Source organism: Oryctolagus cuniculus, chromosome 3 (assembly GCF_964237555.1).
Source record: "Oryctolagus cuniculus chromosome 3, mOryCun1.1, whole genome shotgun sequence".
Classification (NCBI taxonomy): domain Eukaryota; kingdom Metazoa; phylum Chordata; class Mammalia; order Lagomorpha; family Leporidae; genus Oryctolagus; species Oryctolagus cuniculus.
Window position 1 is genome coordinate 125,800,640 of NC_091434.1, and position 25,755 is coordinate 125,826,394.

Genomic DNA, 25,755 nt, shown 5'->3' on the forward strand with positions numbered 1-25,755 from the left:
TAAGATATTTTCTACAGACTAGATGTCAGAAGAAAGCCTCTTTTTGACCTTTAATTAACACATGATGATGTATAAGTGACTGATAAATCTAACTAGTTTCTGAAATCTTGGCTATGTTGACATTTCAGCGAAATAAACATGTGTTGTGAAGGGAAGTCCTGTGCATTGTAGGATATTGCTTTCCAATAACCTCAGTCTCCACCCGCTGGATGCCAGTAGCTAGCCCCCAGTTACAGCAACCAAAAATGTCTCCAGACATTTCCATCTGTCTTCTCAGGGCAAAACCACTGGTCTAACACTATCCTGTTTAGTTCCTTTTTTTTTTTTTTTTTTTTTTTTGGACAGGCAGAGTTAGACAGTGAGAGAGAGAGAGAAAGATCTTCCTTTTTCCGTTGGTTCACCCCGCAAGTGGCCGCTATGGCCAGTGCACTGAGGCCAGTGCGCTGCGCTGATCCAAAGCCAGGAACCAGGTGCTTCCTCCTGGTCTCCCATGCAGGTGCAGGGCCCAAGGACCTGAGCCATCCTCCACTGCACTCCCAGGTCACAGTAGAGAGCTGGACTGAAAGAGGAGCAACCGGGACAGAATCCGGCGCCCCAACCGGGACTAGAACCCAGGATGCCGGCGCCGCAGGAGGAGGATTAGCCTAGTGATCCACGGCACCGGCTCTGTTTAGTTCCTTTTAAAAGAGAAACCAAACTAAATGAATTAACAGTGAGTGCATGGGCAATATCTATATGCGTGTGCATACACACACATGAAAATGATGGTCAAGGAAACATCCCAGTGTCTTTGGCTGTTTCAGAGAATCAAAGTATCCTAGCCCAGAAAAGTAGAGGTTCCATCCTGGCATTAGATTCTAATGTGGAATAGCATGGATGGTGTGTAAAATGTGACTCTCATTGGCCATCCAGTTAGATATTCTGATTTCCCCATAAACAAAATGATATCATTTCCCAAGGAAGCCACAAAACACTATGCTATAGAAACTCAATAAGTCAAATCGAATTTGCCAACAAAAATTGATATCTACACAGAAAACACAGAAATCTTTACCCTAAACAATGTATCAATGAGGGTGAGAACATCATTAAAGTTACACATTCTTGCTTTGAATTGATTTTGTTTCACTTGCTTAGATGTTAGTTTAATTAATTTTACTAATGAATTGTCACAATGTTTATTCCTATGACTTAAAAACCATGGTCTATACTTAATTATGATATTCTTTCTTATGTCCAGGTCTTTTATCAGACCATTAGTGACTGGATAAGATTTGCTGAGACAACGGTTAGATTAATACATCTTGTTTGTAAAGGAAATTGCCAATAATGGAATGTAACTGAAAATTTGCACAGAAAAACATGTATGTCTTCAATACAGATATAAGAACATACAGAAATTGTCACCAATATACCTTTAGTTCATGTTTTATCAGTTCCTTTTAACCTGATGCATTATTTAGCATATACAGAGAGAGTGAATCAGTCCCAAAATTGATACAGCAATGATGACAAGAATACCAGGACAAACTTCTATGCCAGGCTCATAATTTCAGAAGAAATTTCACCTTGGTTGAAAGATAGCTACCAAATATTTCTGCTAAAAACATGTGGTGCTGACTTTTGTGAATAAAGAAGTACACATTCTTACAGATACATAGACAGAAGTACACACTCAGTCACATACATCATACTTCCAAGCCACAAAACTCATATTATTGCTTTCTCAAAACAAGGAATCAAAACCACAGGAACTGCTTTGTAATTGCATCTCCTTTCCTGTATTCTTGATCTAATTATCTCATGGTTGAAGGAGCATTGTGTTTCTCAGGTAACAGTATATTGGCTTAAATAAGTTTCAAGACCAAGGTGCTCATTAATCCAACATATATTTATTATTAATGTGTTCAAGGATCACTATCTCTTGATTATGGCACTGGAATTTCAAGTTGGATATATGTGAAGTTCACATTCTGTCCGTAAGATAACAGAGCTCTGAGAAGGAACAATAGAAATAACCACATAAGTAGGACTGCAAAGTACATGTATGGAATACCACCCTGAAACAGAGCAGCCCCAGTAGCACATGCCTTTGTATTTCTAAGAGCATTTATCCATCCTCTTGGAAAAACACATTTTACTTCAGAAAATAAGTAGATATTAATTTCCATCCAATTGTCCATTTCAACTCATTATCTAGAGAGATAAATATTCACTCAGATCGATATTGACCTTGGGGAATAATAAATCTTGATGGTCACTGAAATAAATGCTTTACATAGAGGATATACATATATACAATCTTACCAGGTATAGTGGTCATGAAAAAACACTAATAATAACTCATCAAAAACTGTGTGTATGCATTATATACTACATATATTTTAATTATAAAATTAATTTATATGGTTTATTAAATAGATTATATACTGTGTTATTTATTAAATTCTATTAAATCAAGCAACAGGAACATTTGGATTTCACTTGTGGCAGTTGTGAACACAAGGAGGATCTTAATGAAAAGATTTTCTATGGATGGTGTTCCAAGCAAATACTCAGGAATGTTACCAACAAGAATCAGAAACCAAGATACTTTCCCCACTTCTATTAATACTAATTCATATTACAGAGTACTAAGAGGGACAACTGATGGAGGTCAAGGGTGTATTTCTCTGATGAAAGTTAGGAAACAGAAGGCCCGTGCTGTGGCATAGCATGTAAATCCCCTGCCCACAGTGTCGGCATCCTGTATGGGTGCGGGGTTCAAATCCCAGCTTCTCTACTTCTGATCCTCCTTTTTGCTATGGCCTGGGAAATCAGTGGAAAATGGCCCAAGTGCTTGGGCTCCTGCACCCGAGTAGGAGGCCTGGAAGAAGCTCCTGGCTCCTAGCTTTGGATTTGCCCAGCTCTGGCTATTGCAGCCATTTGGGAAGTGAACCAGTGGATGGAAGACCTCTGTCTCTACCTCTGCCTCTCTGTAACTCTGCCTTTCAAATAAATAAATAAATCTTTAAAAAAAGAAAGAGAAAAAAAGGGAGAAAGAAAGAAAGAACAAAAGAACGAAAGAACAAAAGAAAGAAAGAAAGAAAGACAGGCACAAGTTGATAGAGGGAACTGGAATGTGTGCCAACATTCAGTAACTTGCCCCTACACTGCTCCGAATTCAGGCTTGCTGTGTGTGCATGGGTTTCACTTGATCTGCCTGTGCTTCAATTTTTTAGTTTAATTATTTTGCCATTAACTGTGCTGTACATGGACAATTTAATCACAGCTAACATGGGGTCCCTTCTTTTGAGGAGATCCCAAGGGAGAAGTCTGGGATGGAGGTACATAATTTAAAGCACTTTATAAGTTAAATCCTTAGCATAAAAATAACTATTGACTACAAACTAAGGAGATCAAGATGAAGAGGCAATTTTTTGGCAAGCTACCATCTTTTCAAATCAGTAGCTATCAATGAGATTGTCTTGCCCTGACACTCATGAAATAACAGCAAGTAAAGTCAGATTAACAATGGGTTAAAAACAGGCACCTCTTCTAACAACTGAAAATATACACTGCACTGTTGTTAACTTTAGCCAAGCTACTGTGCAACAGAACACAAAACTTATTCTTCCTATCTGAGCTGCACAAGTATTTTATGTCAATATCAAATCAATATGCATTCAATGTCAAATCAATACAATATTCTTCCTATTTAACCTGTACAAATATTTTGTGTCAATATCAATACCTTTAAAATATTTATCTGCTTATTCAGTGTGGTTTAAGACAGAGCTAATACATAAGCTATTGAATAAACTGGGCATCAGCTCACTGACCAATGCAAACAGACACAGGTGGTACTCACCCAGCACAGCCTTGTTGTTGCATGCCAGCCAGGCACTGGCCATGGCTGAGGAAGGATGCCATCCTCACTCTTCCTCAACACCTTCTTGCGTCTATCACTTTTTCATGAATCTATAAATATGGATATTCTTGCAATGAACAATAAGGCAGAAGTCTACACACGGAACCTCCATGAAGAACCAGAGGAAGAAGAATAGAGGGGCTGAGGAATGAGGGTTCTGGGGTTCCTCTCTTCAAATTCCCCAACACTGCTCTCCTTGTCATTCATGTCACATACTAGAATTCTATGTAAGACTACATTTACCAAATGCAACGTTTCTGTTTCTAAAATAAAGGTTAAATAATGAAGGACTTCTTTTTTGTAACACTAATTCTTTTTGGGAGCTATGCCAGAGTTCAGTAAATGCCTGAGTGTGAATTATTTCAGGATACTCTATGTGCTTCTTGATAACAGATATGGTGAGGAAAAGAGAAAACTGTAGGGCCCTGGACATTGAACAAATCACTTAGCCTCTCTAAACCTAAGCAAGATAGTCCACTGCATGAAGATAATATCTGAGAAAGAAGATATAGGAAATACACATACAGACTTCACAGCTAAACCAAGAATGCACCCAGGATGAAGGCAGAGGCAGAAATTTAGGAGATTAAGAATCAAGCAAAGAATTTACTAGTCTGGCTTTCCAACAGTTGTTAATGAAAATAAGTTGGTACAACTGCTAATCTTTCTCTATCAGGCAGGTTCCCCAAGGCTGGTAGAGCTGGCAGGGCAGTGTCTGATGTTGTACCAAGTCCATGGTAAACAACAATGGTATTGAAAGCACACTGGTCAAGCCTAACCTCCCATCCACCCTGACTGGGTGAAAGAAGGCTTTGTACTGGGTTTGAGGGTGAACATTGTAACTCCAGAGAAGAGATTTGAATCCAAACTTGATTTTAAGGACCACAACTGAAGTCTTTCTCACAAGTACAAAATTTGTTTGACAAATATAAATAATTGCATATATTTATGGTGTAGAATGTGACATTTTTAAAGATTTATTATTTTATTTATTTGAAAGAATTACAGAGAGATGTAGAGCCAAAGAGAGAGAGAGAGAGAGATTTTCCATCCACTGATTCACTCCCCAAATGACCACAATGGCCAGAGCTGAGCTGTTCTGAAACCAGGAGCCAGATACTTCTTCCAGGTCTCCCACACAGGTGCAGGGACCCAAGGACATGGGCCATCTTCTACTGCTTTCCCAGGTCATAGCAGGAGCTGGACCAGAAGTGGAGCAACTGGGACTCTAACCAGCACATGTATGGGATGACGACACTGCAGGTTGGGGCTTTTACCCACTGCACCACAGTGCCAGCCCCAGAATGTGACATTTTTGTACATGTGAAACATAAAATGTGTACATTTTATGAAATGATTAAATCAAGTTGGATAACAAAAGCATCACTTTACATAGTTATCATTCTTTTAGGTATGATGAGAACAATTAACACTTAATCTTTTAGAAATTCAGAATTCTCCCTAAGTGAATCTTCCTAAATCTTTGGCCAACATTTTCCCATTTCTTCCTACACTTACAGCTACTTGCAACATCTGTTCTCATTTCTGCTTCTAGGAGTTCGATCTTTTTAGGTTCTATATTTAAGTGAGATTAGGCAGTATTTGTCTTTCTGACTCCAGGTTATTCACTTTCCATAATGCTCTCCATGTCCATCTATGTTGTTGCAAATGACAGAGTTTCCTTCTTTTTTGAGACTGGACAGTATTTTATTATGTGTATATACCACATACTCTTTATCCATTTATCTGCTGATGAACCCTTAAGATGGCTCCAAAAGTTGGCCACTGTAAATAATGCTGCAATGAATAGGAAGTATGCAATTAAAAAATAAAGTATGCAATTAAAAAAGAATATATATCTATCAAATTCTAGGGATGGAGCAAGGTGACATAGTGATTAAGTATATGAGCGCAGAATAGGTAGACACACACTTGTAGTGGGTCTTGATTGTGGGGTCTACAGACTGTTAGTGATAGGATATCACAATAAGCTGATGAAGGACATTATTGAGAAATAAAATCCCCTTTTTAAACTTAGAGCTTCAGAACATGGTTGCTGTAGTGACTTCTAGTTTTGGGGCAGCGATCATCTGCAAGTTTAGAATAAGTTGACGTGCACACTGGAGCAAAATGTGGGTATGGACTCAGGCTTTTCTCATCCTGTGTTAGGAGAAGGACCAGCTTAGTCTTAGCATGCAGCTCATTACAACAGCAGAGTGAAACACAGCATGAGCTTTGCAGTCAGTGAAGATGGGCTAACATTCCAGTGTAAGCACTGACCCTGCTATTTGACCTTGGGTCAATTATCTAACCACCCTAGGCAGTACCTCCTCACTGGAGATAGGGAGAAAATTGTTCCATCGTGCTGTGGTAAGGAACAGAATGAAGCCTCAAGGACCACCCTTGGCAATGTGTGCAGGTGTGAAACCCTGCTGAGGAAGAAGCGTATTAATGCTCTCTCTAATCTCTAATGTTCCAACATTCCAATCTGTTGGTTTCTCTTCTTTTGACTGTGTCAAAAGCTTCCTGATTATTGCAGAATAGGAGGCATTAATTGTTCTTTTACTATCCTGGCAGTTTCTACCTGTCCCCAGTGTGAAAGAATCTGCCCTGGTGGACATTAGTCCAAAGGTAGACGTGGATGAATATAGCCACACACACACAGATGGTAAGAGCAGGGGCAGCACAGACTAAGGACAGAACAAGGGATTCCTCTTGTCCACAGCCATTCCAAAAATCTCCATTACTCTTCACTAAGCCAGCCTGTGAGTTTCGTTCCCTGTTGTGAATTAATGTCATTCTTACTTCCTGTTATTGATTAATCATAATCTGCAGCTTTCTGCTCAGTACCTGTTGATAATGGGGAAAGAAGCAAGCTTGTTGTTCTGAGAGACACTGAAGTTGTTCTGTTAGAAACAGGAATTCTGGGAGCCAGTGTTGTGGCATAGCAGGTTAAGCCACCATCTCATATGGGTGCTAGTTCAAGTCCTGGCTGCTCCACTTCTACTCCAGATGCCTGCTGATGTTCCTGAGAATGCAGTGGAAGATCACCCAAGTCCTTGGGCTCCTGCAACCATGTAGGAGACCTGAAAGAAGTTCCTGTCTCCTGGCTTTGGACTGGCCCAGCTCCAGCCATTGTGGCCATTTGGGGAACCAACAGATGAAAGATCTCTCCCTCTCTCTCTGCCTCTGCCTCTCCTTCTCTGAAATTCTCCCTTTCAAGTAAAATAAATAAATCTTTAAAAAGAAAGAAAGAAAGAAACAGGGATACCGGAAGGCATAAATTAAGAAAAAGCCAAAGTTCTTAAGCCTGTGTCCCTCTATGTAGGTGTCCGTCTGCTATGGGTTAAGTTAATAAACATGGCTTGCCAGTTTTAATTACAGGTTTGGGGATATTTTTCTTCATAATATAAATATTGATATAATATGAAGCTAAATGCAAATTTGCTTGAATGCTTATGATAAAATTCAAGAAATTACATGCTTCGGTGGCGACTTGAAGCTGAGCTCTCAGACTCCCTTGGGTTCTCATGCACTCTGTTTTCCCAGTGAGCAGAACTTGAGTGGGAAAGTTGCAAAGCATTAGCTTTGTCCATAAAATAGAGAAACAGGCCACTTAGTAAAAAGTCCATTGAAACAGGAAGAGTGAGGCAGAGATGGGTAAGAAGCAAAAAGAGATAAAAAAAATATGAGGGAAAGAGAAAAGAAAAAGAAAGTGTATAAGAAAGAATGCAGTAAAGGGAAAGTTTTCTAAGGGAAAAGAAGCAGAGAGCAAAGACTTAGGAAAAAGAAAGACTTGCTTAATGTAACGGCCAGAGGAATGGGTATTTAGCCTAGTTGTTAAGATGTTTGCATCCAGTAACAGAATGCCCAGGTTCAATACCCAGGTCTGCTCCTGACTCCAGCTTCCTGTTAATGTACCCCAGGAGGGAGTGGTGATACCTTGAATAATGGAGCCTCTGTCACACACATGGGAGGCCTCAATTGTGCCCCTGGTTTTCCAATGTCAACTCCAACCCAGGCCTAGTTGTGGGAATTTGAGGAGTAAACTAGCAGGGGAAAGATTCTCACTCTCTCACTCTCTTCTCTCACCTCTTTCATCTCTCTCTCCCTTTCTACTGCTCTGCATTTCAAACAAATAAATGCTTAAAAATTTATTTAATAGAGAGAGAGTGAGAGAGAGATCTACTTTCTGGTTCACATTTCAATGGCTTAAACAGCCAAGTCTGGGTCACAGTGAAGCCAGGAATGCCATCCAAGTCTCACACGTGTGTGGCAGGGACCTACTGTCTGCTGCTTTCCAGGCACATTAGCAGGAAGCTAAATTGGAAGCTGAAGAGTCAGGAATTGCAATGGCATTCAGATTTGCAGCGCTAGCATTACAAGTGGCAGCTTAAACCATTGTGCCACAACACCAACCGCAAAATAATATTTTTAAGAATTTTCAAAATACTGAGCAAGAATAAAGTGGTTGTGAGAGTCACAGGGTCAAATTTCCTTGTAAAGCCATAGTTACCTTTTGAGGCTGTTCTCTGGAGCTATTTGGAAGCAACTCTAACCCTTCTGTCAATTGTTATGTCGTGTAAAGAAGGCTCTCCTGACGGTACAGAGAAAGACATGAACAGTAAGCCTTTCATAAATTTTTGTGAAGTCAATGAATGATTGAATAGAGATGAAACAATTCTTTATAATTTCTCAATCATGGCACTAGATCCTGAATTTAACTCAAAATCAACATGAAGAGAACACTTTGCCATTTATCTACCAACAGCAGGCATGGGGAGTAGACAGAAGAGAAATGAAGCTCTCCTTGACATTCCAATCATTCCTCTGTTTGCCTACATCCCTTGCTAGTGGTGGTCAAAGGGAAAAGGAAACAGGACACTCATATCCCTGCTCAGGCTCCCTGGGACAGGGACCTTCTCCCCTCCTGCTCACGTCTTCTGTAAGGGGCTGTTCAGGTTTCTGTGCTACTTATTTCTTTGGAGAGAGCTTTTTGTCCACTTTCCTATGAGGCTGTCCTTGAGATTTTCTCAGCACAGAAATTTACCTGCCAAGCCTCAGGAGCAGCGATCATATGAGGACAGAGCCTGGGGCCAAGTGGGGAATCTGAAATGGTTGCATTTTTCAGTAAGGTAGAGGTAAATTCTGCCACCAGTCAGTTTGCCTATGGAGCTATAGCAAGAGCAAGTTCCTATTTGCACTGGCATTCGCTCAGTTCTCCAACAACCCAAATGAAGGAGAAATGTGCCTTTCTGTCTTTGCTTGCACATGAAACAATAGATAGCCTTGCCCTACTTTGTGTAAGTGATCATGAAAGAATTCATGCTGAGACTCATCAGTCATTACAATAACAGTTATAATTTTTTTTGTTGATAGGCAGAGTTAGACAGTGAGAGAGAGAGAGAGAGAGAGAGAGAGACAAAGGTCTTCCTTCTGTTGGTTTACCCCCCAAATGGCCACTATGGCCAGTGCGCTGTAGCCAGCGTATCGCACTGATCCGAAGCTAGAAGCCAGGTGCTTCCTCCTGGTCTCCCATGTGGGTGCAGGGCCCAAGCACTTGGGCCATCCTCCACTGCACTCCTGGGCCACAGCAGAGAGCTGGACTGGAAGAGGAGCAACCGAGACAAAACCGGCGTCCCAACCAGGACTAGAACCCTTGGTGCCAGCGCCGCAGGTGGAGGATTAGCCTAGTGAGCCACAGCGCCGGCCCCCATTGTATTCTAATATCTCCTATTTCCCATCTGATTTGTTCTCATCAGCTTTGTAATATTGAGAAAGGAAAAGTCGACTTGGACAACAAGACATTGGCAACAGTTGCCTTGGGCATCCTGGATATTCCCATAGTTTGCCTTTCCACAACTTAGAGCATTCTCTCCCCTCCTCTATGCATTTTTTTTCTGCAATGGGTCTGTTATTCTTAGTTAAGTATACATTTACATTTCTACTGCTGCTCTCTCAGTGGGGCTCTGAGTGTGAAAGCTTATCTCCTTGAATTGGAAGATTTCCCCCTCATATTTAATGATTCAAGGGATTAATGGAATTGGGAAGAGTTGTGTGGGATAAGATGGGTGGGCATGTGGGAATCACGTGGGTTTTTGGAGTACCCCGTGGGTGCCAGATTTGTGTCAGGTCTACATGGGTAACAAGCCTTGCTGGGAAGATTCAAATTTGGTAACAGTGCCCACATAGCTTAGCAAGGAAGCACTTAAATTCATCAGGCTTTTTACTTCTCTATTCATACATCCTTAGCAGAACAAGGCGTTATGGGAAAAAGTCATTGTTAATGTAAAAACTGCATGTCCCTATGATCTAGAGGAAGAGTGGGAATAAGAGGAAGGAAAAGTGGGAGGAGACAGGGAGGGAAAGAGATACGTGCATTAAGCAAGCAGTGGCCTAGACTAACACCTACAAAACATCTGTCTGCTAGGCACACAACATTAGACTGTGATTTGCCTTGGACTGTCTTCAAAGGAAGATCTTTGCTTCCAAAGGTGGATGTTAAAAATAACATACATCATGAGCAGTGTTTTGGCATTTCCCTCCACTTGCCTTCTATCTTCAACATTCCTGTTGTCATCCTTTAAAACTCAATCAATTCAGCTGATCCAGTGAGCAGATGGCATTAATCAACTCCCAAGAATATGCACAAAAGCAATTAGAAATGTAGAGACATCGAATTTATGCCAGTAGATCAATCACCAATGAAAGCAAATCAGCGAGACACACCCTACATCCCCTTGTTTCTCTGCCTACTGAGCAGCCTCTGATAGCAGTCATGATCTCTGGTTTACTCCCCTGTCAGAGGCAGAGTAAGAACTGGGATGTTGAGGTTTAATCACGCATTCCTTAATGACTAGTTCTCACTCTCCTGACAAAACCCAGCATAATTTACAGACTAGAAGTTGCATCAGGAAGATGGATACAGACAGCATGTGCTATACAATGTCATGCAAATATGAAATATACTGCACTGAGAATATGGTTGTTTTGTATTCCCAGAGAAGAACTTCATTTCAGGGAACACAGCACCTTTTCCAGCATCGATAGCTCTCATTTGTCAAAAACAATGGAAGCAGCCATGGAATGCATTTTAACCACAAATCTGTGCCTTCTGTGCGTTTACTGACTCATGCATCCCTGTGTCTTGAATTTACTTGGCCATTATTTCCTTTCTGAATCTGTACAGCTCTTGCAGATTCTAAAGCAGCTTTCTTTGAGGTCCTTCAGGTCTCCTCACCAGTTTTGTTGCCACTAGTCTTGGCCTATTTCAATCTGTTTTTGACAGAGTGATCCTTTTAAGCCAAAAATATGATTATGATAATTAAATGTGTAAAAATCTCCAATGACTTGTCATAGCTTAAAAATAAAAATAAGAAATTCCCATGCCTACCTATTTCCTTAGTTTGCTGCTTCCATCACCACAGCAAGGAACAATCCCTTATTTCTCTAGTTAGCAGAGGCTGCACTTGTTTAAAACTGTGCTTAAACGTCATTTTCCTCTAAGAGTATCCACTAATGTGCCAGCCAGCTTGACCTGCTTCTGTGTGCCTGCCATTGTACTTTGCGTTTCCCTTTTTCATAACATTTAGCACTCTGACATGAGGTAATTTTGTTGTTGTTGTCTAGTGTTCAAAGATTCTTGATGTCATGGAATACATCTCCTTATTCAACTTTGTTTCTCCAGACACACAGAAAAACTTGAGTTTAGGAAAAAGAACTTGCAGTTCAGACTCACTTCCTCAATAAATTTTTCAAATAAGTAACACACACAAACTATGAATAGTGGCATCTTCTCTACCCTAATGACATGGACAGTGTTGAAGTATGGTAATTAAAAAGGAAATATTTCCAGTAATTGTGTACTAAAACTCTAGCGAGTGGAATTTAAAATTTTCCTTTTGATACTGAACCCTGGGCTACAAAAAATTATAGAAATGTGATGATGCATTTTTTAGACTACATAGGAAACACTCATTAAAATTACATAAGCAGCTCCACCTTGGTGCTAAGATCAGATGGATGGAGACATTTTCTCTCTTAGAAACAAATGGCTGTGTGTTGAAAACAGAAGACCATCTCTACAATGAAGTCACAGAAAGTCCAGAGACCCATTCCTCAGCTCCTGTATCCAATCAAGTCATCCAAACTTCTGCCCTTTCAGAACTAATATTTGGTTGACATTTCCAAAACAGGGATAAGTAATTCTTATTACTTATAAATAAATATATTTTTTAAAATTTATTTGACAGGTAGAGTTTTAGACAGTAAGAGAGAGAGAGAGACAGAGAGAAAGGTATTCCTTCCGTTGGTTCACTCCCCAAATGGCTGCACCAATCCAAAGCCAGGAGCCAGGTGTTTCTTCCTGGTCTCCCATGCGGGTGCAGGGCCCAAGTACTTGGGCCATCCTCCACTGTCCTCCTGGGCCACAGCAGAGAGCTGGACTGCAAGAGGATCAACCAGGACTAGAACCCGGGGCCCATATGGGATGCCAGTGCTGCAGGTGGAGGATTAACCAAGTGAGCCACGGCACCAGCCCCCATAAATACATTTTAAAAGTAAGGCTCTTATTACAGGGTCCTAGAATTGGTTAGAAATTAAAATGCTTAATAAAAAAATCATTGATTTATTTCTTCATCCATCTATCCATCTATCTAACGTTTTAGGTGTTGGATATAGACAATTAAAATATGAACATTGGGAAACTTTGCATTCTAGTTGGGGAGATGAGGGTTACAATAAGTGCTATGGAAAACTAGTATGTAGGATCACTTGATCGAGTCCATGGAAAATAGTTGTATGCCCCCCTCCATGTGTGCGTGTGTGTGTGTGTGTGTGTGGTTGGTTGGAAGAAAATGAGGGAAGATGAAATCTGGAGAGTATTCTAGAGCAAGTAGGCAGCCAGTGAAATAAATGTTAGGGTATGTAAGCCTGTATGGCTTGTTTGTGGAGTGTGAAAGAGTTCCATAATATTGTGTGGGAGTAGTATAGCTGAGGTTTTGTGTGTTAACCAGAATTTGATCAGTGACAGTCCTTTGCTGGGATATGGAATATGTAACTGCTGTTCAGTTAATATTAGTATCACATCTATAGATTTATGGCACAATACCCATAGAGGTGCCACTAATGACATTGTTATGTTTGTTATTTTTGGGAAAAGGATTCACAAGTCTTCATTAAGCCATGTCATTTCCTCTTTAAGATTTTCTAAATCAAAACTAATAAAAAAGTAAATTATCAGGTGTTCTTCTAAATATGAGGCCACTTATCTTTGTCCATTATGATATTTAGCATATTGCATTAAATCTACTAATCACTGTTAAATCTCAAATGTTTCATCACGGTTCTTTAAGGTATAAATCAGGCTGTGTCTGGTGGGATCAGCTATTTCCATGCTCTCTGCTCTGGGTATAGCCACGCAGACAAATATCATAGAGAACTCATACAAAATTTCTACAGATATTTATCCATAGGACCTCAATGAATGCATTACAATGAAGTACCTATCTTGCAAAGAGTATATGAGTAGGCCCAGATTTTGAATTTTTCATTGCTTATCTTTGTAATACTGAGGAAATCATTACCTTTTATTAACCTTAAATTTACTCATCTGTAAATTGAATTTGTAAAAGTCTACCAGGCTGTGCAAACTTGTGAGATGTATAAATGCATAGTGGTTGGTAGCAATTATAACCCTATTATGTTGTCATTCTAATTATAATTGTGTTATAAGTTTCAAAGTGCAAGTCAGCTCAGAAATATACAAGTGGAATAGGCAACTTTGACGAAAAAGACAAAAACAAATTGTGGGTAGATAGGGCCTATGTGATCATTTGATGCAATTCCTAATTTAACATACCAAGATTATCAAAGTAAATAACCTTCACAGGTCACCAGCCTCAAAGTTTCCATTAATGAAGACATTGTCTCTTATGAAATAAAATGTCATTCCCTATTGGTTTCAAGTGAGAAAACTGCAAGTTCTCAATAAAGTCTTACTGAGTGGATCACTTCTTGTTTTCTGATCTTAACAAGATCCTGTCCCCACTTTCCTGTCTAGTGAGAATAATTATTATTGTCTATACACTTTATATTCTGACAGTTCTGTCTTAGGAACTAAAATACTTTGGATTGCCAACTACAGGTTTTACAAACATTTCAGATAATACCATATTACATTGCTTTCTTTGTAACAAACAAATGGTGAAAAGTGAAGCAATTCAGTAAAGAAATCTGGTACCCAGGAAAGAATGGGAATGATATTAGGCAGAGGAGCCGAGCAAAAAACTGCAATTTGGAAGATGATCACTCATTAGAACAAGAACCAAGGGGAGGAAGAGGAAGTTATTCAAATGAAAACAAATTTTGTCATAATTCTGGATACTTGTGTGGAAATTACTAGCTTGGTGTTTAATTTACATATTCCAGTTGTAGAAATATCAACCTGGTTTGGAGATAGGGGGCTATGATAAAAGAGGGCAAAGATAATTCAAATGTACTATTGAAAATAAGTGAATTCAACAATGAGAACATCTTTAGGACTCTTTTATATGTGCATTAAAAGTGCTTTCTTCAATTATGCTAACCATAAATGCCATGAGAACTGTATCACAGACAGTCTCTTGCTGAGAAAAATCAGACTGGCCTTCATATTTATAATATTACCTATTGATTGAGTTTGTGCACAAGCATTAGATAATTCAAGATACAGTTCATCTCTTTATTTGGAGATCTTTATGAATATAATTGACATCTTCATATACCTCAGATGACATTTTGCTTGTGAGAAAGGGCTAGAATAAAATGTTTGATTCCTCTCCCAGGGCAATATCTGTGTGAGCATAATATGTGGCAACAATAAGTTAGTTAGATACTTCAGATATTTAAAGTATTTGGAGATCGTTCAACATGATTTACCGGTCAAAACTAAAGCTTTTCATGATAACATAATACATGTTTTTCTCAAAAATCACATAGATAGTGATCCCATATGTGTCCAATGCATTCTTATTATCTCCTGAATGCAAGTTCTTTCATCATAATAGTCAGAAGTCCCTCCTCAGTTATATACTTAGCTACTCTTCTGTTTTAGGGTAGACACATATCACAGTTGCTGCTTTTTGCCTAAGCATGTGAGCGCTGGAAGGTTGAATAACCAGATGAGTGCTTGACTCCTGAGCTGTAGCAGAACTGGGACTAGAACTCATTAGCTCCTCCAATTCCTGGATTCCCTTTAACCAACTCTCAAGGTGCATGCTTCTGTTGGTGCCAGAGGAGTTGATAGGATATGTAAAATGGGTTTTTCATTTAACATTGGCCTATTATGTCTACATTTGAAATTAACTAATTCCCCCTGGGAAACGCAAAGGAAGTATTGTAGCTATATAATATCCTGAAAATCTAGAATGGGGAAATTTCCGGAGTTTTCATTACTGGTAGGTAATTATTTTCTCTGCACATTTATAACAGCTATGTTGTAGCTTGCCCTTCTAATGTGACTTTATTTTAATTTTGTTTAATTAAAAATTTTAAAATCTATAATAGGGTATGCATTCATTTATTCCTTGGAGATACATGTCCATGTTTTGGTTATATTATGAGAAAATTAAACACATATATGCATGCACACACACACACAACAATAATAATCACAGATTATTATCAGAAGAATAGAAACAACTAAAAGTTCTTTTCACTTGAACAAAATCCAGAGGTGTAACTAAATACCATAGAATGACTTGAGTAAATGATCGATTTTCAAGGCTACTGTCCCAAATGACATGAGATTATTTCAAATTACAGGAAGAATAATCTTGAAAAAATATTTAACAAAAAAGCTTAAAAAACAATTGTACTAGAAATTGATATTCTTCAGTATATGCAAACCCATGCTAATAGACTGTAGATAAACAGTTAATCCAATCCTTATATTTAATGAAGAAAGACTGGACAAAGGAAGTCTTGAGGAACTGTAATGTTAATGCTTTTTTCATGGAGGTTCTGCATCACAGATTCTGGTACAGAGTTGAGAAGTAAATTTCTGCTGCCATTCTATTGTTCACTGAGCTGATGAATTTTGTACAGCATAATAAACACTTTATCATTGCTTTTAACAACACTGACCTCAAAATATTTAGCAAGCAGCACTCATTCAATTGAAATGTTGATTGGAAATGGGGAAATTAAACTGCTGCTGACAAAACACCAAAGCTCATTATCACAAAGTTACATTTTAAATGTTCAGAATTAGCTTTATCACTGTATCAATAATGATAAACATACATCTTAAATGCACGCTTACTTTTTATGAGTATTACTAAAACTTATTAACCATAATTCAATTAATTTACAGAAAATTTCATTTTCCCCCTGGTTCTTAACAAAGATGCTACATGAAGCAGCCCACATCATATACCTATGGAGTATCTCTATTTCACCGTATTCCTCACCCCTACCCTGTGGGTCTTCAAAGTATTCACTTTTTAGAAAGGGGGTGGGGGGGAAGCAGTTTGTGGCCACTCCTTTGAATTGTTAGGACAATACTGACCTCTAGTGTTCTAGAAGGTTGAGAAACTAGTTTAGTGCTATGCCTAACTTCCTTCTAACCACTCAGGTCATTTTTTTGAAACACCATGGGAACAATCTCAAAGGAGAGGAAGGGGAAGGGACGGATGAGGAGGAAAGGGAGAGGGTGGAAGACAGAAAGAGAAGAAATACCAGAGTCTAATCTGCCCCGGCATAAATCCCTGAAATAATTTCCAAGCTAGGGCCCTCTATATCCTCCCTTTTGGAGCAGTTGACATCCTCAGCCCTGCTTTACAACCCAAAGTTTAGCAAAACCTTTGCCAGGCATTACTGCTAACTAAGGATTCCAGACCTCTAAAACTTCTGATCATAGATGGAAATACTGGTTCTTCTCTACAGTTTCCAGCACCTAAAGTTGTCTTGTCTTTTCTTGAGGCATAACTCTCGGGAAAAGAGATGCTCAACCTCCTCTTGGACTTGCGAGCATGAGGAGTGAGCTATGAGGACTGCTAAATAGTAAGTGTTGTCCTATCTCTTCCTATTATTAATGATGCATATAACAAAAAAATGAAACTGTTCCAGTATGTATGGAATTCTAAGGTTGGTGGTGGGGATAGTGATAGGAAAGCAAACCCAGAAACTTGAGGGACCTTGAAAAACCATCTTTGGAAAAAAACACAGATGGCTTAATTGCATTCCTTATCATTTATGAGTTCCCAGAGCTAGAAAAACTTCCCTTCCTCTGTCTACAGAGGCAGCTGAGCAATTGAGCTTGAACCTCTGATTGCTCCAGCGATTTATTCAAGTTTGACTAACTGGGTTCTTTAAATACACAGTGCAGGTGGTGCATCCCCGGGTGTCCAGCCTTCCTGCCTGTTAAATTAAATGCCCTGCGCTCGCTGAAGTGAGGACTTGGACGACGGAGGGCACCCTTAGTGCATGCTCATTATGTGTTTCCTGGCACAAAGATTTGGGGGGTGGGGTACGTATCAAGGCTCTTCCTCCTGTAATGGGGGCAGCCATTGATCTTGTGGTTGACTACAGCGGGCCATGACTCTTAGGCCAAAACTCCCACTCCTGTTGAATTGACGCCTATAGGCTGCGAGATACCCGACTGGAGCCTTCTGCCTAGGGCAAAGCGGAGAACCTCGCATTGTGAAGCGCTGGGCATACAGCAAATCCGAGGCAGGGGAGAGACTAGTCGCTGTCACTGCGCGCGGCAGGGAGCATCTCTATCCCTGGAAGCTCGCTGCCAATGCATACTGTCTGCATGGGGGCCCTTTCCCGGGATAAAACCCTGGGCGAGACGAGGCAGGCAGAGACCACAGAGCAAGCAGGAAGCTTCCCTGCGCCCTCGAACTTTGCAATTCCGTGAGAAGGGCAGGAAATCCGGCAGGGTGGCTCCACCGAGCTCCGCTAACTTTTGGGATGGCTGGAGCGATGTAACCACACTAATCAGCATTTCTCACCCCTTCTTCCTCTGCCCTGGGCAGACAACACCGAGTGCGTTTGGACATTTATCTGTCTTTCTGAAAGCTATGGTTTCCCACCTCAACTATCTTCCCCCAGCCCCCACCCCCCAGCTCAGGGTACTTACAATTTGTCGCTGTGAATCCTAAATGCCAGAAGCCAGAGAACAGCAAAGTCAAAACGCTGGTCAGCCGTGGTACAGAATCCATTTCCCGCGAGTGAGCGGTCCCTCCGGATCGAATTCCAAATTCGCAGGCGTCAGCCGCGGCTTATTCTCTTCTCTGTCTCTCTCTCTTTCTCGCTCTCTCTCCTCCGCACTGCCTGGCCCCTCCCACCCCCCCTTGGAGAAGCACTCGCTCTTTCACTCCATCCCGCGCCCAGACGCTCCACCGAAACCGTGGCGAGGGCTCCTCCGGAGCTGCGGCTGAGGCGACAGTCCCGCACCTGCCGCCCGCTGACTGTCCTCGCCTTCCTCGCCCGCCTCTTCCTCCTCTGCCCCCCACCCCTGCCTCCGGAACGGGGCCGATCCAGACTCGGTTGCCAAGACAAGGCGCCGAGCCCGCGGCACGGCCGAATCCACCGCGCCGGGCGCCAGAGCTGGAATCAGCACCGGGGTGGCGGACAGCTCCTTATAGGCGAGCGCGGCCGCGCGGCACCGCCCCCGGCCAGGCCCGCCCCGCACTCTCCTATAAGAGCGGCCTAGGCGGGTCTCCGCCGCGCTCGGGTGCGTTTCCCCGCGCCGCTGCGGTGCGCCTCGGCTGGGCTACCTGGGAGGGAAAGGAAACGGAGATTCTCTCTCTCTCTCTCTCTCTCTCTCTCTCTCTCTCTCTCTCTCTCCCCCCCCCCCCATTCTCTTTCTCTGCCTCCTCCCTCCTTCTCTCGTCCTCACATTTGGGGTAGAGAGAAATTTAAACCAGGTTTTCCCAAAAACGCTGCTGAAAGAAGGCAAAAAGGAGTTGGAAGCCAGGACGCGTTAGGAAGAGAGTATTTCCCGTGGAGAGATTTGAAATGCGCTAAGGAGTTGCCCCACTCACCACCACCACCCCATTTGGAAGGGAGATCGAGTAGGGTTTGAATTATGCTATTAAATCCTCACTTTGCGTTCAGTTTCTAGCAGGGAAGCGTGATGGTTGATTGGGATTTCCAACGTAGCGATCCAACAGAACGGCTGCTCCCCGGCTACCCCAACCCCGCACCCTGTTCCTGGGCCTTCGGCACCCAGGTCTCCTCCCTCCTTCCTTGCAATGGGTGCCTTGCTTCGGGAGAGCCCTGCAGGGCTCCAGGTGGCTCCGGAGACAGAGGGGCGGCGTGGGGAGGAGGCTGGGTGTGGTAGGGAGGAGGGTCGCCGTGCAAGCCCTGCAACGCGAAATCCCGGGGCTCTGCTGGAGCGATTTGCATTCAATAGAGGAAAAGGATGGTCTTTATTCTTCCTGGAGACTCTCTGTAAGGAACCCTGATTTTGTCTCTGACTTCCAGGAGGGTATGTGGGGACTCTCTGCTTTGCCATAAATCAACTTACTTTGTTTATATTGCAAGCTGTCAAATCCCAACAAAATGAGGGACCCTAATGATTTGTCCCATGTGAAGCTTGCAATCCAGTTAGGTTCAGCGGACTCTAACCACTTCAGGGTAACTTGATGCCCCCACCTCTCCGGACCTCTAGCCCCAGGGGTAGCAGCTGTGCAGGCTGAGGCTACCTACACCCAGGTTCCTGCAGCCCACGACATCCAGCTTCTGCTGGGTTTCAGGCAGCTTCTGCGTGAGTCCTGAGGTTAACCCTGTGGTTTTAAATAGAGCTGGACTCAGATCCTTGGAATGCCAACGGATAGTTGAATGGCAACTGGATTAGTGACTTCAGTATTTTTCAGGGAAGTAAGAATTCTGAGGGTTCTATACCTTGTAAGTGAATGACCCTCTGCTATTTTTAAGCTTCTAACTGAAATTAATTATGTAAGTCACTAATTTGGGGGCAACCAGAAGATATCCTCCACTAAAGCTTTAGTTGTAGGGGAAAGGCAACACCCAAGGGATGGTGCAACCTGAAACATTAGACTTTAGGGGGCTTAAGGAGCTGCTTTGTTGGCAGGGGGCTAACAGAGAGTGGGGTATCTGAGGTTCAAATTCCAGCTGCATGGGGTTGTAGTGAGGGCCTGGAGGAGCTCAGTCCTGGCCTTTGAGGACCCCATGTGGTAAACACCTAACTGGTTATGTTTAATGTGCTGGAAATCTAAAGGAAATGTAATCAACCATGGCACACGTCTGAATATCCTAGGTGAATGTGACACTCGGATGTTGGTAAAAGAAATAAAATATTATGGATGTAATTTAAGTGCCTTTTGAATTCTTGTCTGACCTTGGTCTCCCCACATATGTAGAAGTAACTACTTAATCCATTTGGTGCATTTCATACCTATGCATGATGCATTTTCTCTATTTTTACGAAATGTATTTACATCCTTAAACAGTGTGTAGTGTTGCTTTGATTGTATTTAACCTATATATAAATGGTAACATACAGTTTCATTCTGTACATGGCAATATAATACTTATTTTTGACATTTAATGCATTGAATACATGGAGTCCTAGTTCTTTCATTTTAACTGTGGTATTGTATTTCATTTTACATATATGTCAACATTTATTCACAAATCCTTTGGATTATTACTCTGTAAGCTTTTCCAATTTTTTCATATGATAAATTATATACTTTTGTATCAAATACTTAATTGTCCTCACACATACACTTGCAATAATTTCTGGGTCATAGGAAATGATTATTTTCAGCTTTACTAGGTGTTGCCAATTATTCTATAAATTGGTGCTATGAGCTCTTTCTCCTCCTTCCCCTCATGGCAATCTCACAGCAGTTGTGAGATTTCCCCTACCTTCACATCCTTGCTAACATTTGAGACTTAATTTTTAAGTATAGGAAAATGATAGCCAGAGAACAATGAGATAAATATCTCACGATACCATCTCATCTTCTATACCTTTCCAAAAATATTTGCTTAAATAAAATATTCCCCAAATTATACACATGTTGACTTCATTTATTGGCAGATGAGTTAAAATGAATTATGTGTGCCAGCAAAATGCCTCAGAATAAACCCTAAAAGGAAGTCAGAGAAATTTATTACCATGAAGTCCCCAAACTGTAAATTATCTTTAACTTATTAGTAAATATTGGAACTGTGTACTTAGATGTCCATATGCACACTCAGTGTATAGTATATAAATTGCACCTAATTTAAAGTCCTATTTACAGTGGTAGCTTTTTTCCTTCTCTCGAACACACCTGTTCTCAGAGCAACTTTCTGCCTTAAATGGTAGACATTTGTTTAAGATTTGTTAACATTTCAGTAAGAATACTGCAGCTCTGAAAGTTGTGAGGGGTAAACAGCTGTTCCTCTCAGACAGTAGTGTAAACAATGCCATCTTCTGGGGGCATTTTGGCAGCAAGTTTTTATTAGGAGTAGGATATTAATCACTATTAAAACCATTTTCAGCCAGATTGATATTTACCTATTAAAATTCTTTTGCAAAGCTTTAATTCTGATAAATCCACCTTACACAGGGTGGAGTAGAAACTGAGTGAGCTCCCTTTCCTCCCTGTGTTACTCCACAGTGAGTAACTCACACTTGTTTTGAAGATGCTTCGGCATTCTGCATAGATAGAACAGCCATAACACTAACAGGGAATGGGGGAAAATGGGTAATTGACATCCTAAAGATGTGTATTTAAAATGACAAATCTCTGGCCAGCGCCACGGCTCAATAGGCTAATCCTCCGCCTGTGGCGACGATTTCTAGTCCTGGTTGGGGCACCAGATTCTGTCCCGGTTGCCCCTCTACCAGGCCAGCTCTCTGCAGTGGCCAGGGAGTGCAGTGGAGGATGGCCCAAGTGCTTGGGCCCTGCACCCACATGGGAGACCAGGAGGAAGCACCTGGCTCCTGGCTTCAGATTAGCGCGGTGCACCAGCCTCATTGACCATTGGAGGGTGAACCAACGGCAAAGGAAGACCTTTCTCTCTGTCTCTCTGTCTCTCACTGTCTACTCTGCCTGTCAAAAAATAAAAAAAAAAATACAAATCTGGACATATTCTCAAGCCCAACTTTAAGTGAAAGTTTAATATAAAAAAAAAAAGAAGTGGGGGGCCATCATTGTGACACAGTTGGTTAAGCTGTCCCTTGTGACTCCAGCATCCCCATGGGTGCTGGTTTATGTTCCAATTGCTCCACTTCTGACCCAACTCACTGCTAATGTGCCTGGGAAAAGCAACAGAAGTGTTTGGGCCCCTGCCACCCATGTAGGAGAACCAGTAGTAGCTCCTGGTTCCTGAAGGCCTGATACAGCTCTGGTCTTTGCAGCCATTTGGGGAGTGAACCAGTTATGCGTGTGTGTGTGTGTGTGTGTGTGTCTTTCTTTCTCTAACTAGACATTCCAAATAAATAAATCTTTTAAGAAATGAGATTGGTAGGGTCATTTCTCATTGTCTGATTCTCCCTTGAGCTCTTCCACTGTTTTTTTTTTTAATATTTATTTTATTTATTTGAAAGTTATGGGGGGGGGGAGAGAGAGAGAGAGAGAGAGAGGTCTTCCATTCACTAGTTCACTCTCCAAGTAGCTGCAATGGCTGGAGATAAGCTGATCTAAAGCCAGGAGCCAGGGCTTCTTCCCAGGTCTTCTATGTGGGTGCAGATGCCCAAGGATTTGGCCATCCTCCACTGCTTTCCCAGGGTAACATTACCAGGGAGTTGGATCAGAAGTGGAGCAGCTGGGACTCGAACCAGTACCTATATGGGATGCTGGTGCTGCAGGATGGGGCTTTAACCCACTGTGCCACAACACTGGTCCCCACTTCCACTTCTTTACCATTCATGGAACAAACAAAAAAGAATCATTCATCACATAGAACCTTATCTTTTGCACATTCCACAAGTGGCTCACATCATTGATTTTTTGATCTTCCCACAAGCCAGAGAAAGTATATCTGGCCATCTTAATTTTACTGATGGGATCCTAAGGAGAAACATGGTAAATGTCCTTCATAATGAACAGCTCTAACCCATCAGGCTCTGAATGTGTAATCCTCCTTCCATGTTTCCTTTGTCTTTAGACATTTATAGGTAACAGTCACTACAACCTATGGACAATGCAATATATAATAGAAGATCCAGATATCATCACATTAGGTCACTCTGTTCTGAATATCAGTACTTTGGGGTCATTTCTACTTCAAATATTATGGTGTAGGGCAATGATTGGAGGATAATTTGTCTTGTCAAGATCATTTTCAAACTATTGTTGAGGCAGAAAATTGAAATACTTATTTTCCCTTTTCTTTATGTCCTATTTTCTTTTTCTTCATCCAACCCCCCCCTTTTTATATAGTGTATAGCCAATAATATGATGCAAGGTGTAGAAAACAGAAAAAATAAGAACAATCACTCTCAGAATGCAAGAAATGTCAGAAAAAATAAGATGTTAAATACATTAAAATGTTAAGATAACAGAGGAGGACATAGTGGCATAGCTGGTAAAGTCGCTGTCTGTGAGGCTGGTGTCTCATATGGGCACTGGTTCATGTCCTGGCTTTTGCACTTCTGATCCATTTCCCTGCTAATGAACTGGGAAAAGCAGAAAAATATGGCCCAAGTGTTTGGACCCCTGCCACCCACTTGGGAGATCCAGGTGAAGCTCCGGGTTTCAGCCTGGCCCAGACCTGGCTGTTGTGGCCATCTGGGGAGTGAACCAGTGGATAGAAAATCTCTGTGTTTTTCTCTCACTCTCTGTACCTCCTTCTCTCTCTGTAACTCTGACTGTCAAATAAATACATCTTTATATATAACAAGTTAAGAGAACAATACAAATTAGCATGTGCTTGCATGCCAAGTGTCTCAGATCGGAATGATGTAGGAGTTTTTCAGCTGGCAATGATCATGTCTTCTGGGAGAGAGAATTTGCAGTTGGCATCGTAAAGCAGCTCTTGTCTCTTTGGGGGTTGAGAGATTTGAGTTACTCTGAGAAAAGCAGTTTGTTGTGTTGGTCAGACTTAGGTGTACCTGCCTTCACAAGAAGCTCAATCTTAAGATAATGAAGGCAGTCTTTGGCCTGAGTGGGCTATCAGGCTGGGGCCATTTCAGCCAAGTGTTGAGTAAAGCGTACTTGAGTGTCTCCTTACTACTTCTGTCTCCTATTTCTAATTCAAACTTATCTCCAATAGACTCATCCTTGATATCAAATTAGTCACCTTCTACAGCAGGTACCTGCCTGCTGCCAAAAGAACAAGGATTTGAACATCTTTTCCTGGTAGGCAGTCCTGCCAGCTGGTAATTTGGCATGCTATTGGCATATACTGCACTTCCCCTCTTCCAGGGACTTTTCCTTCCCTTGGCAACTTATTTATTTATTTATTTATTTATTTATTTATTTATTTATGGACAGGCAGAGTTAGACAGTGAGAGAGAAAGACAGAGAGAAAGGTCTTGCTTCCGTTGGTTCACCCCCAAAATGGCCACTATGGCTTTGAGCCAATCCGAAGCCAGGAGCCAGGTGCTTCCTCCAGGTCTCCCATGTGGGTGCAGAGCCCAAGCACTTGGGCCATCCTCTATTGCCTTCATGGGCCACAGCAGAGAGCTGGATTGAAAGAACAGCAACCAGGACAGAACCGGTGCCCCAACCTGGACTAGAACCCGGGGTGCCAGCGCTGCAGGCAGAGGATTAGCCTAGTGAGCCGCGGCGCTGGCCAGACAACTTTTTAAATTCAAACCCATTTTACTTGTCTCTCTTTAGGTCTTTGATAGTTACTGTGTGTTGTTTCTGTTCATACAATTTATATCCCCAACTCTGCACAGTGTCTTGATTAGTGTCTAACTTTGAGTCTTCAGGATACATGGTAGGTATACAAGAAATGTTTGGTGTCTTAGTGGTGTTGATGGGAAAAGTCCTTGTCTGCTCTCCCAGGGATTACACCTGCTCCTCTATCCACTCCTTGTACCAGACTGCAGAAGCTCCTTGGAGCACATTTATCCTTATTTACCTTGGAAATCAAGATGTCAAGTATATGAAAAATCAATGGAAATGCAGTTGAGGATAATATATGGGTAGTTTACTTCCCTAACCATATATTTTGAAATATTTGGTTATATTTTTTAGAGGAAGCTCACCCTCTAAAGTATCTATATAATTACATTTATACAAACTCAGCCATGCCACAGCCAGGAACATATGCCAAAAGTGATTTGTTTTCTTCACTTAGTTCTGTCTTTTTCCAAATGAACTTCTCCCTATTGTAACCAACAAGTACTTTGTAATAGATATTACGTTTCAGGGGAAAACTATTTGAAGTAGTTTAATAAAAAAGGGTCAGGCTTAGAACAAGAAACTCTACCATTATAGCCTTTCAGATTATTGATATGAGATCTTGAGTAAATGACTTGGTTCCTTTAAGATTCAGTTAATACATTAGTAAATTGTGAATTATAGTAATTCCTGGCTTGATATTTGTACCTATTGAAGAGAATAATACACAAAACAGTATTTTTGTTAAGCAGACACAAGTTATAAGTCTGTGTCCTAACCCAAATCAACTCAGTAAGAACCACTGGATTTGTAATGCATTTCACCTACATTACATCCTTGTACTAATGCATCCTTGTACTAAAAGTAAATACACACTTCTAAAAAGCTCACACATCTTAACAGAAATATGCCAAATTCGTTGCCTAAAGTCATCACAATAATTCAATCTTCCAACATTTATTGATCAGCACTGACATGCCTACATGTGTATTCATTGCTATTTGTTGGTTAAGTCGATGCCACACAGGACCTGTTCCTGTCTTCAGT

At 41.3% G+C, this 25,755-nt stretch overlaps 1 protein-coding gene across 1 annotated transcript in view; it reads right to left on the bottom strand.

Annotated features, from left to right (window-relative positions):
* The window catches only part of CNTNAP5 (contactin associated protein family member 5), a 985,000-nt gene extending 966,451 nt beyond the window's left edge, over window positions 1–18,549 (bottom strand). Inside the window, exon 1 of the mRNA XM_051848810.2 lies at window positions 18,033–18,549. Coding sequence (XP_051704770.2) covers window positions 18,033–18,114 — 82 coding nt within the window. The 5' untranslated portion in view covers window positions 18,115–18,549. The remainder of the gene's footprint in view (window positions 1–18,032) is intronic.
* Between the last annotated feature and the right edge of the window lie 7,206 nt (window positions 18,550–25,755).